We start from the raw sequence: 19,391 nt of genomic DNA on the forward strand, positions 1-19,391 counted from the left end.
TGTCCTTTCTCTCCCCGAACTATGCCCGACTCCCTCACGGGAGTTGGGTAGTAGACAAGAGAGAAGGAAGCTTTCGGAGGCCAAAGCCGAGGCAACTTGGTCGCACTTCCGCCTCCCGGGCTCCGGAAAGTAGCGCGCACGCGCTCTCTGCGACTCCGGCGCGGTTGACTTCCGCTCCCACTGTGCCCTGCGAGCCGAATCATGGATCACACTGGTAAGGAGGCGGAGGCAGTGGGGGTCCCGGTTCCATGCCCCCTTGGCCGGCCTGGGACTTGCTGCCCAGCGGGCAGAGAGGGGATACGCTCGCCCTACAGCACTGGGGTCTGGCGGTGAGAAGGAAATCTCACAGACCCCTCCCTGTGCCCGGCAAGGGCCTGCTGCGTCCCGGCCTACCCTCCGGTGCGGTACCTACCGCCTCGGTGCCGGCAACAGCCACTTCTCGGGTTCTGCTGAGCTCCCAGCCCAGACGGTGGGAGGCGGGGGCCTCGTGGGGAGGAGAGAGCTCCGCTCCTTTTTTCCTCGTCCCGGGTGCTCTGCTCTCAGTTTGGGGGACTGGCGGGTAGATTCCAGTTTTGGAGTCGGGGAAGCCTTGTTACGCTGGGTGTCGATGCGCGGGAGTGGGTTAGAGACTTCCTGCTGTCTCAGTCAGTTTTGGGCGGGTGCTGCGGTGGTCACTGCCGGTCGTTATTGTCTCTCCGGTCCTTCACGGATTAGAGGTGGGAGAAGGGAGTCGGATATGGTTTTCGGAATCATACTCGGAGCGGCTTTTCTGCCTGAGCCCAAAGCATGCCCCGCGCTACGGCTGTGGTCCTTACCCATCATTTGGGGGCGTTTACAAAGGAGAGCTTAAAATCACGATATTCTCGTCTCTATGTCCAAGTAAGAATGACTCCGCTCTTCGTTACGTCTTATTTGGCTTTTTCTTCTTTGTGGCTTTTGGATATTGAATGAGAGTGCACTTGGAGTTAGTGTTCCGTATAGTTATGCCAGCCATATCATAAGTAGGAAAAAAAGGATATTTCTTGTATTAAGCATTGGTTAGGGTGTTCTCAGTCATCAAATACCTACTTAGTTTTCTACATATAGATGTAAAATTATATCTATATGGTTTTAGTGAGTGTTAGTCAATGTAATATATGCCAGATACCTGTAGGTCTGGAGATGGAATGGTGCAATGGTAAGCAAGACGGTCTGAATCCCTGACCTCATGGAGATTACATTCTGTTAGGGAAGACACCATAAACAGGGCTTTTGTTTTTGTTTGTTTGGTTTTTAAAACCTAAAATTACAGATCATGATGAGTGCTTTGAAGAAAATAAACGGGTTCTGTGGTAAAGACTAATAGGAGGAGGCTTCAGAGAGAGTGGCCAGGGAAGGTCTTTCTGTAAAAGTAGAATTTATAAGTTGAGATCTGATGCATGAGAAGAATCCAGTCATGGAACTGATCAGGAGGAAAGCATTTCTAGCAAATACAAAGACTCTGAGGAAGGAAAACTTAAAGAAGATCAGTTAGCTGCAGCTTAGTTAGCAAGAGGGAAGGAACCCTGAGATTGAAAAGGAAGGCAGGAGTCAGGTCCTACAAGACTTTGAAGTCCATGATAAAGATTTGATTCTAAGTGCTGTGCGAAGCCATTGAACAGAAGTGGAGGAGGAACATAATTTCTTTTAAAAATACAATAGCTTGTTCATGGAGATGGTGTAAAAGAGGGAGACAAGAATAATAGAAAATAAGCGATTTAGGAGGTGATCGCAGTAGACCAGAAGAGAGACTCGACTTAGTTAAGTTGGCTTGGTTTAGTAGAAGGGGAGTGGACAAATTCACTATTTTGGTGGTAGAACTCAAATATGAGCTTTGTGAGAGAAAGGAGAGATGCCTAGGTTTCTGGTTTGATCACCTAGGTAGTGCCCATTACTGATTTGGGGAAAACACACTTTTTAAAAAAGGGGTAGAGGTGAGACCTGGGAATTTGGGAACAAACTTTTGGGCTGCCAAGTATGAGCTGTGTATTGGGACATACAAGGGAAGTTGTCCGGTGGAAATCAGAGGAAAGATGTGGGCTGAAAAATACATACTTGAGATTTAGTACCAGAGAGTTAATATTTTAAGGATGGATGAGATCACTCAAGGAATGAGAATACAGAGGGCCTAGAATCAGGCTGTAAGAATCTCTAGTATTTGGAAATTTTGTAGAATTGAAACTCTGGGACCTTGGTGTTAGAGTAACAAATGTGCAACTTTAGCAAAATACTTCTCATTAGAGCCTATTACTAGAATTGGTAGTTAAGCCTGTTCCACAGTTTACAGGATGTTATGTTAAGAAGTTGTAGTATCGCTGGGTGTGTGTCTTGAGTATTTATTATCCTAGTTCTCTAAGTTAAAATATTGCCTGAGAAAGTAAGAGTCATCCTGACATGAAAATATTCACAAATGAGCTGACCATTTAAAAAATTAGTTTCTACTCAGATATCCCTGCTAGATATTTTCTATTCTTTTTTTTTTTTTTTTTTTTTAAGATTTTTGTCTCTGAGTAATCTCTACACCCAACATGGGGCTCAAGCTTACAATGTAGATCAAGAGTCACATGCTGTACCAACTGACAGCCCTTTCTCTCTTCATTTGATTTCTTTATAAGTCATTATCTTTGCTTCATATCAGGAAACAGTGTCAAATACTGTATATTGATTGTGATTACAAACCTTGCAAAAGATTCAGGTTTTTTTTTGGAATTCATAAACATGAATTTGATAACTATTTGAATCACAAATAAAATCCTTGGCCAATGAGGAAATTCCAGTCAGCCAGTTGATTGAGGATGTTATGACAGGGTAGGTATTTTAAGAGAAAGATTTTAATGTCAAAGGATTAAGAGAGGCTCTTGGGGAAATTGATAAAACCCTTGAATATTATGCAAAAGTGACTGATTTTATGATCATGCTGAAAAGTCAGACATAACATGAAGGCTATCCTCAAGGGTTCTAATAGAATTTTGCCAGAAAAACTACTCCAGGAAACGCCCAGTTAGCACTCGATTCATTCTTTGGTCATTTTAAGAATTAGCACTTAGTTGTAACTGCAATCTAAATTTTATAAAATTTCTTGGTTCCTTTAATTCAGGATAAAATTCTAAATAAATCTTTAAAAAACTATAATATAAAAGTGTTACTCCTTTTTAAAGTGGATTCACCTTAAATGGCCAGTTATAGGGGCTCCTGGCTGGCCCAGTTGGTAGAGCATGCGACTCAGTCTTGGGGTTGTAAGTTCGAGCCCCATGTTGGATGTAGATTACTTAAAAAAAAGTCTTATTTATTTATTTATTTTTTCAATGTTTATTTATTTTTGGGACAGAGAGAGACAGAGCATGAACGGGGGAGGGGCAGAGAGAGAGGGAGACACAGAATCCGAAACAGGCTCCAGGCTCTGAGCCATCAGCCCAGAGCCTGACGCGGGGCTCGAACTCCCGGACCGCGAGATGGTGACCTGGCTGAAGTTGGACGCTTAACCGACTGCGCCACCCAGGCGCCCCCAAAAAAAGTCTTTAAAAAATGAAAATAAATGACTAGTTATGTCTTCAGTTCTCTTTTTTTGTGTAACAGTATCCATGGACTTTTATGGTTATGGGCTTTATGTTTTAGTTGACATATTCAAAAAGAAATTGTGCTGTATTTTCTGATTTTTTAATAAAAAAAAAAAAAAGACAAACCCAGAATGATATCACTATTGAATGCTGTACTTTGTTTATGGACTTGCAATCTGAGAGGTAGGTGGCAAGGTGTTAAAGGGCAGAGGACTCCTGAAAGTCGTGGTAGGCTAAGCAAGCAACTGTTGTGATCTCAACTGCTCAAGGTGGAGGGAAAGGATTTGCAGTGATGAAGTGTTGGTATTTTGGTCATTCGCCTAGTTGTAAAACCATTGAGTCCTAATATCAGAAGGAAAGCATTGAACTGTCAACTGTCTGTCTACATCAGCTTGCTTTGTTCATTTATTGAAAAATCAGGAATACATTTTGAGCAAAAAAAAAGATTCTGTCATATCCATCCTTTGGCTATTACATTGCTTGTAGGTACTTTTACATAAGTAACTAGAAGAAAGCAGATGAAATACATTACTCAGCTTGGTTTAATACATTTGGTGAAGTGCTGAAAGTTGATCCAGTTGGGTTTATCCTAACTCAAGATTTTAGCTACCCATATACTTCCTTTCCATGAATTTTTTCTTTGAGGATTGGCTATTGTAAAAGTAATAGTAGAAAGTAGACTGAAAGATATTTAAATTAATCATTAAGAATTAAATTATTATTTTGAATTAAAATTATTTTGAATTAAAAAAATAATTGTTCAGGGGCGCCTGGGTGGCGCAGTCGGTTAAGCGTCCGACTTCAGCCAGGTCACGATCTCGCGGTCTGTGAGTTCGAGCCCCGCGTCGGGCTCTGGGCTGCTGGCTCAGAGCCTGGAGCCTGTTTCTGATTCTGTGTCTCCCTCTCTCTCTGCCCCTCCCCCGTTCATGCTCTGTCTCTCTCTGTCCCAAAAAAATAAATAAACATTAAAAAAAAAAAAATTGTTCAGGAAGAGTGCAAACTGATGTGAATTTAACATGTGTGTCTGTAAACCTAGTAGCATTGGAGAGGAGGTCATTAGTACTAGGTTACTGCTTTCACATTTGGCTTTACTGAATGTAATGTGGACAGTGGGCCTATCAATCTTGGTTGCATTATCTCCTGCAGGGACAGTTCATTCAGTATGTCATATTTAAAATGTTACTATTTTTAAAAATTATTTTATTTGCATTTCCTATTTTGGGACATTTCCCTTTGTGTCTTTGGTGGGTAAAAGTGAATATTTTCTGTATTATAATATTTTGTCATAGACTTGAAAAAAAAAGAGACTGTTAACCTTCAAATGGAGTCAGTCCTATGAAATAATCCTCCTGTTACTCATGGGAAATGAGTTAATAGCTAATAACAAGGAGGGCCTTAGAAAGTGTCCCTTGTTTAGATCTAGTTGAATTACAGAAACCTTGCATCTTTCTAAACTCTATTTTTCCATTACGATGCAGCTTAGAATAACACACTCACATGTATATATCTATAAAGGTTGTAGCCCAAATACATCATTGTGTGCTTCTGCTACTAAATAGTGTAATAATCTTTACTATTCCTGAATACTTTTTAGAAAAGCTATTTTACACTTAGGGAATAATCACTTTCCTTAAAACTAATTTCATTTTCAATGCATTACTTTTTTAATTTTGCTATGGTCACTGTTAATTTTTTGTTTGTTTTATTGATTGTCCTGATGTAGATTCACTTTTCTAACTTAACAAGTGTTTTGTGTGCTTGTTGGAGATGTGGATGGTTTTCTTTCTTTTCCTCCTCCTTCCTTTTATTTATTTATTTTTTTTTTAAATCTCTTATAGTTCAAGACAGAAGTTCTTGGGCTTATAAAGGTTTTATGTTTTTGTAAACTCTTTTGGAATCATGGAAATTTTTATTGTCTACTTTTAGAGAGAGGTTCTGTAGTTTTTGCCAACTCTTTAAAGGGTTCCATCTCAAAAAACATTGCTTTAAGGGTTTATCTAGTATAGAGAAAATTAATGCTTAAACATATACAATATAATATTTAAAATCAGAGCCCAGATATTCAGCCCTTGATAATGTTGGATATGTTACTTTAATACCTGTAGCAGAATAATCTTCAAAAAGGAAAACTGAAAGAAATTACAACTTTTTTTTTTTTTTTCTGACGTAGACAATGAGTTACAAGGCACTAATAGTTCTGGATCATTGGGTGGTCTTGATGTTCGAAGACGAATTCCTATAAAGCTTATCTCCAAACAAGGGAACAAAGCCAAAACTGCACCTCGAACTCCAAGGACTATAAACAGGATGCCTGCAAAGGCTCCACCTGGTGATGAAGGTAATTTGTTTAAACTGACAGATCCAAAAGTCTATTGTATCTGATTCCACCAAATATTCCATGTGGTCTTATTTATTTAAGATCTTTTTATCTTACTGTTTCATTTTTCATGCACTTTTCTCTTGCTGTATAATATTTTTGGTTTTTCTTTCGTTATTGAAAGTAACACTGCCTATCATTAAAAAAAAAAACAAAAACCTAAATAACATTTCAGAGAGCAAAATATTAAAAGTGAAATTTGTCTCCCTACCTTGACAATACTGTACCAAAATAATTTCTTTTACAACTTTTTTATAGTAACTTTTTAATATATAACTGCCCTTTTTTCATGTAAGATGCAATTAAAATTTTGCCTTATCAGTGTGTACAGTTGTAGTCATTTAAGAAAATAGGCTTAGGTATTTCATTTATAGATATACTGTAATGTATCGAGAATTTTTCTGATTTTTTTTTGCTGTTAAAAACAATGCTGCAGGAAATATCCTTGTACATATAGCTTAGCATGTACGCTTGGTGTCGAATTTAAACTTTGCGTGAATTTGGGTATTTTACAGCTTGATGGTATCCATCTGTACATCTTAGAATTTAACAGATATTGTCAAATGGCTCTGAAAAAAAACATCCATTTATATTCCCACACACTAATATTGGGACTATTAACCTTTAAAAATTTTCGTTTTGATACACATTTCTTTAATTATGAATGGAGTTATGTGGATATCTTTACATAGTATCGGTTATTTCTTTTGCCTAGGGTCTACCTGTTCATATCTTTTAACCATTTTTTTCTGTATTGTAGTCTTTCTCTTGATTTTTCTGAGTTCTTTACAAATTATTAAATTGGCTCTTTGTCACATATTGTGTATATTCACCATTTGTCTTTTGCACTTTATATATCCAGTTTTTATTGTGGTGAAGTTTGAAGATTTTGTGTCATCAGATATCCAATCCAGTCTTCTGTTATGACTTCTGGGTTTTATAAAATTCTTAGAAGGGCCTTTTTTCTATTTCATGAACAGAAAATAATTTTCCCATTTTACCCGTTAGTATAGGGTCAGCAAACTATGGCCTGTGGACCAAATCCAGCCCTGTTTTTGTAAAGATTTTTTGGAACACAGCCATGCCCATTCATTTAAGTACTGTTTATGACTGCTTTCACACTATAATGGCATAGTTGAGTAATTGCAAGAGACCATATGGCCTACACAGCCTAAAATATTTACTAATCTAGCTTTCTACAGAAAAAGTTAGCTGATCCCTGCTGTGGGACATTTATGGACGTGTATTTGGTTATTTAAAAAAAAAAAAGTGGAGTCTGGCTCTATTTATTTTTTCTCTAAAACAGCTAGCTATTTGTCTTAACCATTGAATAATCTGCCTTTTCTGTGCTGAATAAGAATCCCACTATTATCCTACATTAAAGGCCTAAAAGTATTTATGTCAATTTCTAGATTTTCCCTTCTATTCCAGCAATCTATCTATTTTTCTTTTTGGAATCAAAATGTTTTAATTATACCTCATTTTATGGTTCCTTTTATTGTAGGGTATCTCTCCAAGTTCATTTGAAGTCACATGTTCTAAATCGTGGTGGTAGTAACTTAGGGCGATTGCTGCACTCTTCATAACGTAGGGTGCCCTTTCTTTGATCTTTTTGTTTCTTTTAATAATTTTTAAAAAGTACACAGTAATGTGCAAGTACATTCTTGTTATCATAATCCAAACAAGGCAAAAAAGCTAAAATCCCCCTTCTTTCTTTTTCCTCTCAGATATCCCCTCATTCCCTTCCCTCTCATCCCCCAAGCTTACACCCCTTTCTAGAGGGAACTACTATTACCAATTTCTCTTTTAAGAGAACAAACTGAGGCTGGAGATAACTTTTGATTACTTTTGATTCAACTAATTCGGGTAAAAAAATAATAAGTGATTGGTGTTTTTTCTAGGCAGATCAAAATAGGGAGATGTGGGTACTAATATGGTATTATACAATTATACATGTATACTTTAATGGTGGGAGTGCAGGTTGAACAACTTTGAAAAATGATTACTGAGCTCCTCATTTTGTTGGCTGTTGTTCAACACAATAACTCAGCATTTTAGATAAGAAGAACTGATCTTCCTTATTTTGAATTTTAGATGACAGAAGCTTTTTATAAGGTATAAATGGGCCATACAAGAGGCGAGGGTCACTCATTTGTAACTTTTAAGAATACTCCTTGAACTGTATACTTTGTATTGGAGACGATTAGTGCACTGGGAAAGTCTTGCTTCCCTGTATTTGTGTGTATGTCCATATGTACATCCATACACAGGTACTGTAATTTAGCCACGTGGGTAAAGTTAAAACTTGTGCGCTTGGTCTACGCTCTTTACCAGTTCTAGGGCCTAAAGAGTCATGAGAAGCCTGGCATTTTGGAGGGATAGATTTGCCTTCTTTACTTTAGGTAATTGGATTCTACCAAGAATTACCATTGGACTGTCCATTGGTTTTCTCTTCTTTTGTATGAGATGAGATGCTTACCATCAAGGTTAGAGAAATTGAGCCCATATGATCTTCATAATTTTATTGATACATATAGTGGAGAGGAGGATACTTGTGACTAGATGTGATATGGCTTCTGCTGTTTGGGTGATCAACCAGAGAGAGGTTTTAATTGAAAAGATGAAGTAATGAATATGTCCTTATTTCTAAAATCAGTTTCAGTTTTAAGACTGAAGGAGAGGATACCTAATTTGCTTAGTTGTAAGAAGAAAAACCTGCAGAATTCTTTATATTTTCATCATATGCTTTTGGCAATAAAATCAGCCTCTTGCAGCATGATACCACTTTTGTAGGTAGATTACAGTATCTTAAAAGTTTGTGCGGCAAGTGTGACGATGGTAATTAGTAAAGGTTTATACTAGAGAGAGTTTGGTGAATTAATAAGAGCACTTGAATGGGACTGAAGTGTTCTGAAGTCTGTTCCTGGCTCTCCCACAATCTATGTATTGAGTTACTATAGGTCTCCATACTGCAGTATTCCCAACTATAAAATAAGAGGGTTGGAGTAGATGGTTGCCAAGATCATTTCTAGCTGATGTTATAATGACTTAAACTAGTCTTGATTATCTTGTCCTTAGAAGAGCTTTGAAAGGCATCAGATGGGCTTTTGGGTGAACAGGTCTGTGATGCCATGTACATGTACTTCCAAAATGAAATTTAGGATTTGAAAAGTTTCTTTTCTCAGAACACTTTCTTTTCTCAGAAGGATTTGATTATAATGAAGAAGAACGGTATGACTGTAAAGGGGGCGAACTGTTTGGAAATCAGCGAAGATTTCCTGGACACCTTTTTTGGGACTTCCAGGTAAAACTAAAAATAAAAAAATTTATTAGAACAGCAAAATACTTTATTTTATTATATAAAAAAATATTTTCTTTAATGTTTATTTTTGAGAGAGAGGCAGAGACAGAGAGTGGAGGGGTGGGGGCAGAGAGAGAAAGAGACACAGAATCTGAAGGAGGCTCCAGGCTCCAGGCTCCCAGTACAAAGCCCGACACGGGGCTCGACTCACAGACCGCGAGATCACGACCTGAGCCAAAGTCAGGTGCTCAACTGACCGAGCCACCCAGGCGCCCCAGAACAGCAAAATACTTTAAATATTTTATTAGAATAATCAGAATACTTAAAGAATGGTATGAACTTTTATTACAGCTATTATGCTTTTTTTAAGCACACTCAAATCATGTTTATTAATGCCCTATTTCCACTATTTTCAAAAATAATTTGAAATAATTTTCAGTAAAGTCAAGTAAAATCAATAACCGTAAACATTAGAAAAAAGAAACTAATGGGGGCACAGCTGATCATGTGGAATATGTGGGAATTATGCCAAGAAACCTTTATTTCTAATTGTATTAACAACTTTTATAAAATACTAACCAATTCATTGCAAAAATTATAAGTACAATTTTTAGAGATGCTTAAAAAGAAAATTTTAATTATATCATTCAACAGATAAACATCTTAGGTGAAAAGGATGATACGCCAGTTCATTTCTGTGACAAGTGTGGATTGCCTATTAAAATCTATGGGCGAATGGTAAGTATAACTAAATTAAATGTTTTAGTAAATGTAAACTTTTGTGTAGAGATGAGATTCTGAAATTTAAGTAGGTGGGTTTATCACTGTTTAATGACTAAGTTTGTGACATTTTAATTAAGTATGGAATAGCCAAGGGAAATTTGGGGATACCATGCATTTAATATAATTATCTTGACAAATTCTTGAATTGCTTGAAAATTAACTAACTTCTGAAAACGAATTTCTTTGGACTGTTTGATACATGTTAGTGGATATTTATTCTGGTTTATTAAGGAAAATTGTTTTCTTGTTAAACAGCAAAGTCAGTTACTTGTTTCCGAAGGCTATAATTTTTAATGTAAAACTAATAATACTAATAATTCAAATAGAATTGAATTCTAATCATTAAAAACAATTATAACTGTAGTTGTAATTTTATAGTAATTTTGACATATCCTCCTTTAAAAGATAGTTTTGTATTTGTATTTGAAAAAAATTGAATTCAGTAACGTCTGCCTGGTAGAGGGCATGGATCGGGCCCTCTTGCTTTGCTGTGTAGCGTAGCTAAATAAGAGTAATGGACTATGAGTTTTAAAATGGTCTAACATCATTTTACTGTGTTCTTCTGATTTATTTTTAGATTTTTATAAGTTCATTAACTGCCAGGGAAGAATGCTACTTGCATTAAATGTAGGAGGTGTTTGTTATTTCACTGCTTTGACACAGTTTCAGGAGGAACAGGAAAAGATAGAACATGGTTATGGTATTCTTCTTTGGGAGTTTTCTTTTAATTATTTTTTTTACTTTTTACTTTATAAATTTTTATTGAAGTATGATTGACCTATAATATTAAATTAGTTTTGGGTGTACAACATAGTGATACGACAATTATGTACATTACACTGTGCTCACCGTGATAAGTGTGGTTACCGTCTTTCAGCATACAAAGTTACTACAATGTAATCGACTATATTTTCTATGCTGTACTTTTCATTCCTGTGACTTCCCTGTTTTATAACTGGAAGCTTGTACCTCTTAATCACCTTCACTTTTGCCTCCCGCCCTAGTATGTTCTCTGTATTTATGACTGTTTCTCTTTTTGTTGTTGTTGTTGTGTTTGTTTTGTTTCTTGGGTTCCACATATAAGTGAAATCATATGGTATTTGTCTTTCTCTGCCTGACTGACTTTACTTACTCAGCATAACACCCTCTATGTTCATCCATGTCATAAATGGCAAGATTTCATTCTTTTTTATGGCTAAGTAATATTCCATCGTGTATATGTACCGCATCTTTTTTTTCTTGGCTATTATAATATGCTGCAATAATGGTGCATATACTTTTTTTGAATTAGTGTTTTTGTTTTCCTCAGGTAAATTCCCAGAAGTGGAATTACTGAATTGTATGGTACTTCAATTTTTAGTTTTTTTGAGGAACTTCCATACTGTTTTCCATAGTGGCTGCAGCAATTTACATTCCAACCAATAGTGCGTGAGGGTTCTTTTTTTCCCCCCACATCTTGGCCAACATGTTTCTCTTGTCTTTTTGATACTAACCATTCAGACGGATGTGAGGTGATACTTCATTGTGGTTTTGATTTGCTTTTCTCTGATTAGTGATACTGAGCGTCTTTTCATGTACCTGTTGGCCATCTGTATGTCTTCTTTGGAAAAATGTTTATTCAGGTCCTCTGCCCATTTTTTAATCTGATTATTTGGGCATGGGGGGTTTGGTGTTGAATTGTATGAGGTCTTTATATATCTTAGGTATTAAGCCCTAATTGAATATATCATTTGCAAATATCTTCTCCCATTCAGTAGGTTGTCTTTTCATTTTGTTAATGGTTTCCATTGCTTTTGTTTTCCTTGCCTGAGGAGACATCTGGAAAAATGTTATTAAGTTTGCTAAGAGATTGCTGCATATGTTTTCTTTTAGGAATTTTATGGTTTCAAGTCATACATGTAGGTCCTTAATCCATTTTGAGTTTATTTTGTGTATGGTGTGAGAAAGTGGTCCAGTTTCATTCTTTTACATGTAGCTCTTCAGTTTTCTCAACACCATTTACTGAAGAGACTGCCTTTTCCTTATTGTTTATTCTTACCTCCTTTGTCGTAGATTAATTGACTAAATATGGGTTTATTTCTGGGCTCTCAATTCGGTTTCATTAATCTGTGTCTGTTTTTGTGCCAGTACCATACTGTTTTGATCACTATAGCTTTATAGTATAGTTTGAAAGCTGGGATTGTGGTACCTCTAGCTTTGTTCTTTCTTAAGATTGCTTTGACTATTTGGGGTCTTTTGTGGTTCCATATAAACGTTAGGATTTTGTGTTCTAGTTCTGTGAAAAACTGCAATGAATCTGTAGATTGCTTTGGATAGTGTGGGCTTCTTCAGGAGCTTTACCTCTATAGGAACCACAGATGAAATTCATAGCATTTATACTTCGAGAAATGTAAGCAGATGCATACGTATATATTTATTGGGGGAAAGGCGAAATATTTCATTATATCTCAAAGGGCTCTGTTACTGAAAAAAGGTTAATTGTTGCTTTTCTGTAATTAGTACTTAATAAATGTTTATCATAGTGAGCAATTCTCAGGTGCCTTTTATGTCCAGGTTACTGTGCTTACAGTTATTTTTTATGGAAATAGTTTAAGTTGTTCTAGTATGCTTAACTGTAATATGTCTCTGTTCACAGATTCCGTGCAAGCATGTGTTTTGCTATGACTGTGCAATTTTACATGAAAAAAAAGGAGATAAGATGTGTCCAGGGTAAGGTTATTAGTAGATTTATTTTCATTTTTATTTTTTTAACATTTTTATTTATTTTTGAGAGACAGAGCACGAGCACGAGCGGGAGAGGGGCAGAGAGAGAAGGAGACACAGAATCCGAAGCAGGCTCCAGGTTTCGAGCTGTCAGCACAGAGCCTGAAGCGGGGCTCGAACCCACAAACTGCGAGATCATGACCTGAGCTGAAGTCGGACACTCAACCGACTGAGCCACCGAGGCGCCCCATTAGTAGATTTTTAAATAATAAAAGTTTGTGGTGTAATGAATTGGTAAAGATCAGAGTATGATGTAAGTCAGCAGCAGGATATCAAATATGTAGACATGGCTAACCTTTCTTTGTGAGCCTAGAGTTGGCTTTAGCCTTCTCCTTAGGATAGGGCTAGGTAGCTATTATCTGAGTGTTCACATTAGCCCAAACAAATACATGTGTCATCACAAAATTAGTGTTATAAACCAAAACAGTTGTTTTGTTTTGTTTCTCTGATGGGACACTAGAGAGGTAGTATCAAGCAGCGATTGGAATTACAATTCCTGGCTTCAGATCTCTAGTCTGCCGCTTATTAGCTGTGTGACAGATTGTTTCTTCATCTGTAAAATGGAGTTAATAAATAGCATCTACGTCTCTGTGTTGTTAGAACTAAACTAGTAGGTCCATACATCTATATTTATAGTACCTAGCATATAATAAGTACTAGGTAAGTATAAGCTCTTATGTACTACCTGCAAATCTTATTATTTATGTCTTGAGTATGTCTTAGGACACCATCATGGTATTGGCTCAGACAAGTTATAAAGATCTAGAGGTATTGGTTGATACTGATCCAGTTCGGTATGGTCTTGAAAGATCCAGGATAACTTTTTATACCAGTTTAGAACCCCTGATAGAAGACTTGAGAAAGCTTTGAGACCAACTTCCTTGGAACAGTTGTAGACTTCTGAGATTCCTTATGACCTGTGTCAGAAGCTATCCCAAGATTTGTAGTATGGGTTGATAACACAATTATGGACACTTACAAGGGATGATTTCTTTTTTTGGTGTAGGAAGATTGGCGTCACTGAGAGAGAGAGAGAGAGGATGATTCAATAAGTGTTCTAATGGTAATATGGAAAAGGGAATTTAGTTTTCAAGATATTGAAAGTAACTCCAGTAAGCACCTCACTGGTCGGCACTTAGCTATTTGAGAACATAAGCCTATCTGGCTCAACCGACTCAGATCAGGAAGTGAAGAAATGGCAACCCAAGTTGATATAAATATTATATACTGTTGCTTTTAAACACCACCCAAAAGAAAGTGTCTTACATTCCTGTTACCGTGGAGACCTTTCTGAGTTTACAGCATATTAGAAGCAAACAAATGAGAACTGTGCCAAATGGCCACTAAAGGGAAGCCTGCTAGTCTCAAGGAGTGCCAGCCTTACAGCAAGGGTGAAAATAGAGACACAGCTCAAACTCAGGAATATAGAGCCATTTAACATAGTCTCAGATGACCTGATACACATATTCCGTGATAATAGCCTATATCCATGCATATGTAGTGATTCCATGCTTAACTAGTGATTCGGTTCTGCCACTTTCATTGTTTTCAGTTATCCCAAGGATATTCTTTTAAGTAGGGCAAAGTAGATAAAAAACAAAAAAACATTGTTAGAGTACATATTTTAACCCATATTGCAGATGAAGAAATAAACAGATTAAATGACTTCTCCAAGATTACAGAGCCAGCACTTGGTCCCCGTTCTTCTGATTCCTGGTTCAGTCCTCTTTCCACTATTTCAAAAGACTCTAAAGGCAAGTGTGGATTAAATATAGTGAGAAAGAGTTATAATTTTGACCCTGAGTCATTAAAATGCTGAGTTAAATTTAGTGCTTACAGTTTAGAAAGGAGGGGGTCATACTTTTTTGTAGTAAAATTGTCTGATAATTCTTCTCTAAGGGACTCCTGATAGTCAGGGTTTGAATTTAAATAGTTTGCGTTGCTTAATGTCAAGAACCCTGTCGATGAGGATGATCTTACACATTTTTGCAGTCCTTGCAGCGTCTTTTACTTCGTATTGTTCGCTCAGCAAATCCTTGTTGCTCCGTAAATACTGTACAAGTTTGAATTCCATGACTATGACAGACCTTTGGTTCATCGTTTCTGGCTGTTTTTGCAAATGGATGCAAAGCATAGAGTTTGAGACAATCAGATAATTCTGTGTCTTAGGAACAATAGGTCTTTTCTTAAAACATACTCTTGTTTGATAAACAACTTTTAATTTTTACTTGTATGGAGAGTTCCAAGGTCGGTAGAAGGGTGGATGCTTAACGTGAAGCCAACAGACCACAGAGTGGCAGTGATTAAAGGTTCACTTACGGTCCCTGCAACTTGTAATTGTGAACTTTTGCAGTTCCCACAACAGATTTCAAGAACAGGCGTATCTGTGAGAGTTTGTGCAGTATTTTTCTGGTCTGCTGTTAGTAAATCCGTTTTTTCCCCTTCTCGTTCAGCTGTAGTGACCCCGTTCAGCGGATCGAGCAGTGTACGCGAGGTTCTCTCTTCATGTGTAGCATTGTTCAAGGGTGCAAGAGAACCTACCTGTCTCAGAGAGACTTACAGGCGCATATCAACCACCGCCACATGAGAGCTGGAAAACCTGTTCCCCGTGCTTCACTTGAAAACGTCCATCCTCCTATCGCCCCACCACCAGCTGAAATCCCTGATCGTTTTATAATGCCGCCAGACAAGCACCACATGAGCCATATTCCGCCAAAGCAGCACATCATGATGCCGCCACCTCCATTGCAGCACGTGCCACACGAGCACTATAACCAGCCACACGAGGATATCCGTGCTCCGCCAGCAGAATTGGCCATGGCTCCACCTCCTCCTCGTTCGGTCAGTCAGGAAACCTTTCGTATTTCAACAAGAAAACACAGCAATTTAATAACTGTCCCTATTCAGGATGACTCCAATTCAGGTGCTAGAGAACCACCACCTCCTGCCCCAGCACCTGCTCACCACCATCCTGAATATCAGGGCCAACCAGTGGTCTCGCACCCTCATCATATTATGCCTCCACAGCAACATTACGCACCCCCCCCACCTCCTCCACCACCAATAAGCCATCCAATGCCACATCCTCCCCAGGCCACAGGGACTCCTCACTTGGTTTATAGCCAAGCTCCACCTCCACCAATGACCTCTGCTCCACCACCAATAACCCCTCCCCCCGGACATATTATTGCCCAGATGCCACCTTATATGAATCATCCTCCTCCAGGACCTCCCCCGCCTCAGCACGGCGGCCCACCTGTAACTGCACCCCCTCCTCACCATTATAATCCTAACTCTCTACCCCAGTTCACTGAAGATCAAGGAACTCTGAGCCCTCCATTTACACAACCAGGAGGAATGAGTCCTGGTATATGGCCTGCACCAAGAGGGCCACCTCCTCCTCCACGAATGCAGGGTCCGCCTTCTCAAACCCCACTTCCTGGACCACATCATCCAGATCAGACAAGATATAGACCGTATTACCAATGATCAATAGTGCTTTGAACTGAAGATATGATGAGGAGGAAAAAAAACAACAAAAACTTATGTATAGTCAATCTTTTAATTAAGCTTTGACTGTTCTGGGAAGGAGAAGCACCTCTTCCTGAGGTGACCGTAAAACACGTAGGGTCTTGTCTCTTAAAAATGGTTTTAAATCTTGACCTTAGGATCGATTTCAAGTACTATACTGTAGTGCAGATAAGTGGCTCAGTTGAGCACAGCTATATTTTAACAACTTTGTTCCCCTAGTGTGGTAAATTGACCCAGAGGTGACCATTTGTAAAGAATTTGGGAAGACTTTTTCATTGTTCCACTTTCAAAAATAGTGCTTTTGTTCAATCCAGTGTTCAGTTTTTCTTGTGATACATTTTGTTAACCTGTGTAAAAGGATTAAATTTCAAAATGGTTGTAAAAATGCTATTTTTATGTGAATTTAAGTGCAGCCACATACTGTTTTTTAAAAACCATATGTTTTACCACTAATTTCCCAAAGTTACAATAAAATCCTAAAAGTAAAAATCTACTAGAATTTACTGTAAGGCAGACTGTTAAGTGGTAGAGAATTATTTCACATTTTAGGCACTGAAAGTTTGAGGTATATTAAGTATATAATGCACTTCACTTGGATGCCTTTTCATTTTTAGGCAGCCTCAGGAGCACCAAAATACATTGGAATTCCAGTACTAAGATATTTTGATGTTCATAACATTAAAAGGCATTAGGAATTCTTTGGGAAGATCTGGCCAAAGTAATTGACTCTACAGGCTCCAAGCTATTGGGGGATACTGTTACTCATTAACGTTTTTTCCTGAATGGTTGGAATCACATGATGCACCACATTTACTAATCTTACGTAACATTATTTTATAGAACTGTTTAAATTGTGTTCTCTAGATAAAGTGTTCTACTCTGCTCATTGTCTCAAACTAAGTATTTAGGGCTGAATAGACTTTATGTAATTCCTCATTTCGTGGTGGAGTTGGATCCTGTGCTCTAGGTGGGTTCTTGTTTATTGGGTTTTTAAAGTACAATTTGAACGCCGTAGAGGAATATTGTATTAATGAGGGACATTCTTGTAATCACAGACTTGCATTGCTCAGGTTTCATTACCGTGTGATAAGGTTTTTTTTCTCTAACTTGAAATTTTAAGACTATAATTTCCTGTTCCTTTTATGGGTTAAGCAGTATGAAACTGGGAACATTTTAAAATGGAGTCACCAGTGAAGACTACCAGATGATTTTGTTTGTATTGGAGAAAAGTAACGACTAAATTGTGATTTTCAGAGCTTTATAACGTGCCTTTAGAGTCAGCATTTGCATTATAGGGGCTTGCTACAGTCCAGCTAAGATGACCACTTACATTTTATATGGAACTCATGTGTATAAATCAACATTCTTAGGGTATGGTCCTATATCCTTTGAGTAAACCCCTGTGAAGTATTTCCTCCCCCCTAAAATGGTGCATAATATAAAAATGAAAAACGTAGTATGCAGATGTCATTTATTAAATAGTTTGTAGTGCGTACATTTAGAACATTTCTTTTTGACAAAGGGTGAGCTGATGGCTAATTTACCATTGGATTCTGTCAGACACAGGCAAAACAGTTTCTCGTCTTGGATAATGAGATGCAGAGTTGTCTCTGAACTTAGAGCTGAAGTTAGAGATAGGCGAAATGATTATTTCAACCTTGACCGGCCGGAAATAACTAAGACGCTTTTTTTTTTTTTTTTTTTTTAAGTTGAGTGATTTTTCACATCTAGCAATTTGAGAGTCCAGTGTTAATGCAATATATCTAGTGAGAAATTCTTGTTATTAGGAGCATGGGAGTGAAATAAGAAATAGTATGAACTGGTGGTGGTGAGTGCTTCTATCATTACTGTAGGTACTTGGACTGGTGCAAACTTGATTCCTTTTCATGCCCCTATTTAGGAGCTGTTAAAATATTACTGTTAAAAATCCAATACCATTCTTTGTTTCTTGTGATAAGAAAATAGCCAAATTCCTTTTAGGGCTTCTCAACTGTTTATGAGGAGCGCTCCTGTTTTTACTGAAATTCACTAGAGTCGAATGTGGTATGAAACCACTTAGCCTATGTATTGGACAAAATAATTAGTATCATGATAAACTTCCACATGTTTAAGAGAATTCTCGTAGACTTTTTAAAAAATGATTTATTTTCAGTTAGGTTTAAAAAATATGTGTTATGCAGGGAGGCAGATCAGATGAATGTGTTGTAGCAGACAAAATTTTTAAATGGCGTTAGACTTGAATTCATCCAGTTATTGTTTGAATGAGGGTTGGTGGGTAGAAGGATAACAAAATTACTGTTAGTGTTTATTTCCTCAAGGAAAAAGATGTGAATCCCAGCCTTATTTCAGGGAAGCCTTTGAAGCTATGATGGACATAAGTCTAAATTAAATGTATGTATGTTTCATTATATTGCTCTTAAGACTACTGAGGTGGCAGTTTAATTCTTAAAAACAATAAAATGGAAGCATAAATACTATTTTGCCTAGGTGGATTTTTACCTACTGATGACACATTTGGGAGAATGCAAAATTTTCTGTGTGTCTGTGTCGGTACAACTTTTACAGTAAAATTAGCTTCACTTTTGTTGAGATTGAAACCAGCAAGTCGAATGTTAGTGTTTGTTCAGTGGCGTGCCCGTTCACAATATAACCTAGTATTTGGGAAATATCAGTTGCAAAAACCATAAGAAACTATATCTGTTTTGCCCTGTAAAAATCATTTGCTCAAAATCATTGTGTAAATACTAACTAGATACCACTAACGTAAATGGAAAAGACATTTGAACGTATTTTTAAACTCACAATTAAGTGACTTTATGAGATATACAGAGCTGCTGACTTCTGTTCTAACATACTGGAAGGGTATCATACCTCTTTTTTTGAAAAGTCCTATAGTCCTTCCTATGTCATGAAAATTTTGGAGAGGTCCTATGTTATAAGTACAGTTGACCCTGAACAACGTGAGAATTCGGGGTGCTGGCCCCCCTGCACAGATGAAAATCCGTGTATAACTTTTGACTCACTGAAAACTTTAATAATAGCCTGATAACGTAGTTGATTA

At 37.5% G+C, this 19,391-nt stretch overlaps 1 protein-coding gene across 3 annotated transcripts; it reads left to right on the forward strand.

Annotated features, from left to right (window-relative positions):
- Positions 1-47: 47 nt before the first annotated feature.
- CBLL1 (Cbl proto-oncogene like 1) lies at positions 48-18,807 on the forward strand. 3 transcript variants are annotated; one of them, XM_086696952.1, is made up of 6 exons: positions 48-214; positions 5,746-5,913; positions 9,156-9,256; positions 9,908-9,991; positions 12,672-12,745; positions 15,253-18,807. In XM_086696952.1, the coding sequence occupies exons 1-6, from the start codon at positions 202-204 to the stop codon at positions 16,286-16,288; spliced, it is 1,476 nt and encodes a 491-aa protein (XP_086553078.1). In that variant the 5' UTR covers positions 48-201; the 3' UTR covers positions 16,289-18,807. The 3 variants fall into 3 exon arrangements, with proteins under 3 accessions (XP_086553078.1, XP_086553079.1, XP_086553077.1); XM_086696953.1 differs by having other exon boundaries at positions 9,159-9,256; XM_086696951.1 differs by lacking the exon at positions 48-214 and adding an exon at positions 255-399 and having other exon boundaries at positions 9,159-9,256.
- The last annotated feature ends 584 nt before the right edge of the window (positions 18,808-19,391 follow it).

The sequence above is a fragment of the Puma concolor genome, chromosome A2 (genome assembly GCF_028749965.1).
Source record: "Puma concolor isolate L17-30 chromosome A2, mPumCon1.1.hap2, whole genome shotgun sequence".
Lineage (NCBI taxonomy): Eukaryota > Metazoa > Chordata > Mammalia > Carnivora > Felidae > Puma > Puma concolor.

Bases quoted from the DNA above. Each gene is read 5' to 3' on its own strand.
- CBLL1 (XM_086696952.1), top strand. The intron at 5,914-9,155 runs GTAATTTGTTTA...TTCTTTTCTCAG, and splicing joins GGCTCCACCTGGTGATGAAG to AAGGATTTGATTATAATGAA. The intron at 9,257-9,907 runs GTAAAACTAAAA...ATCATTCAACAG, and splicing joins ACCTTTTTTGGGACTTCCAG to ATAAACATCTTAGGTGAAAA.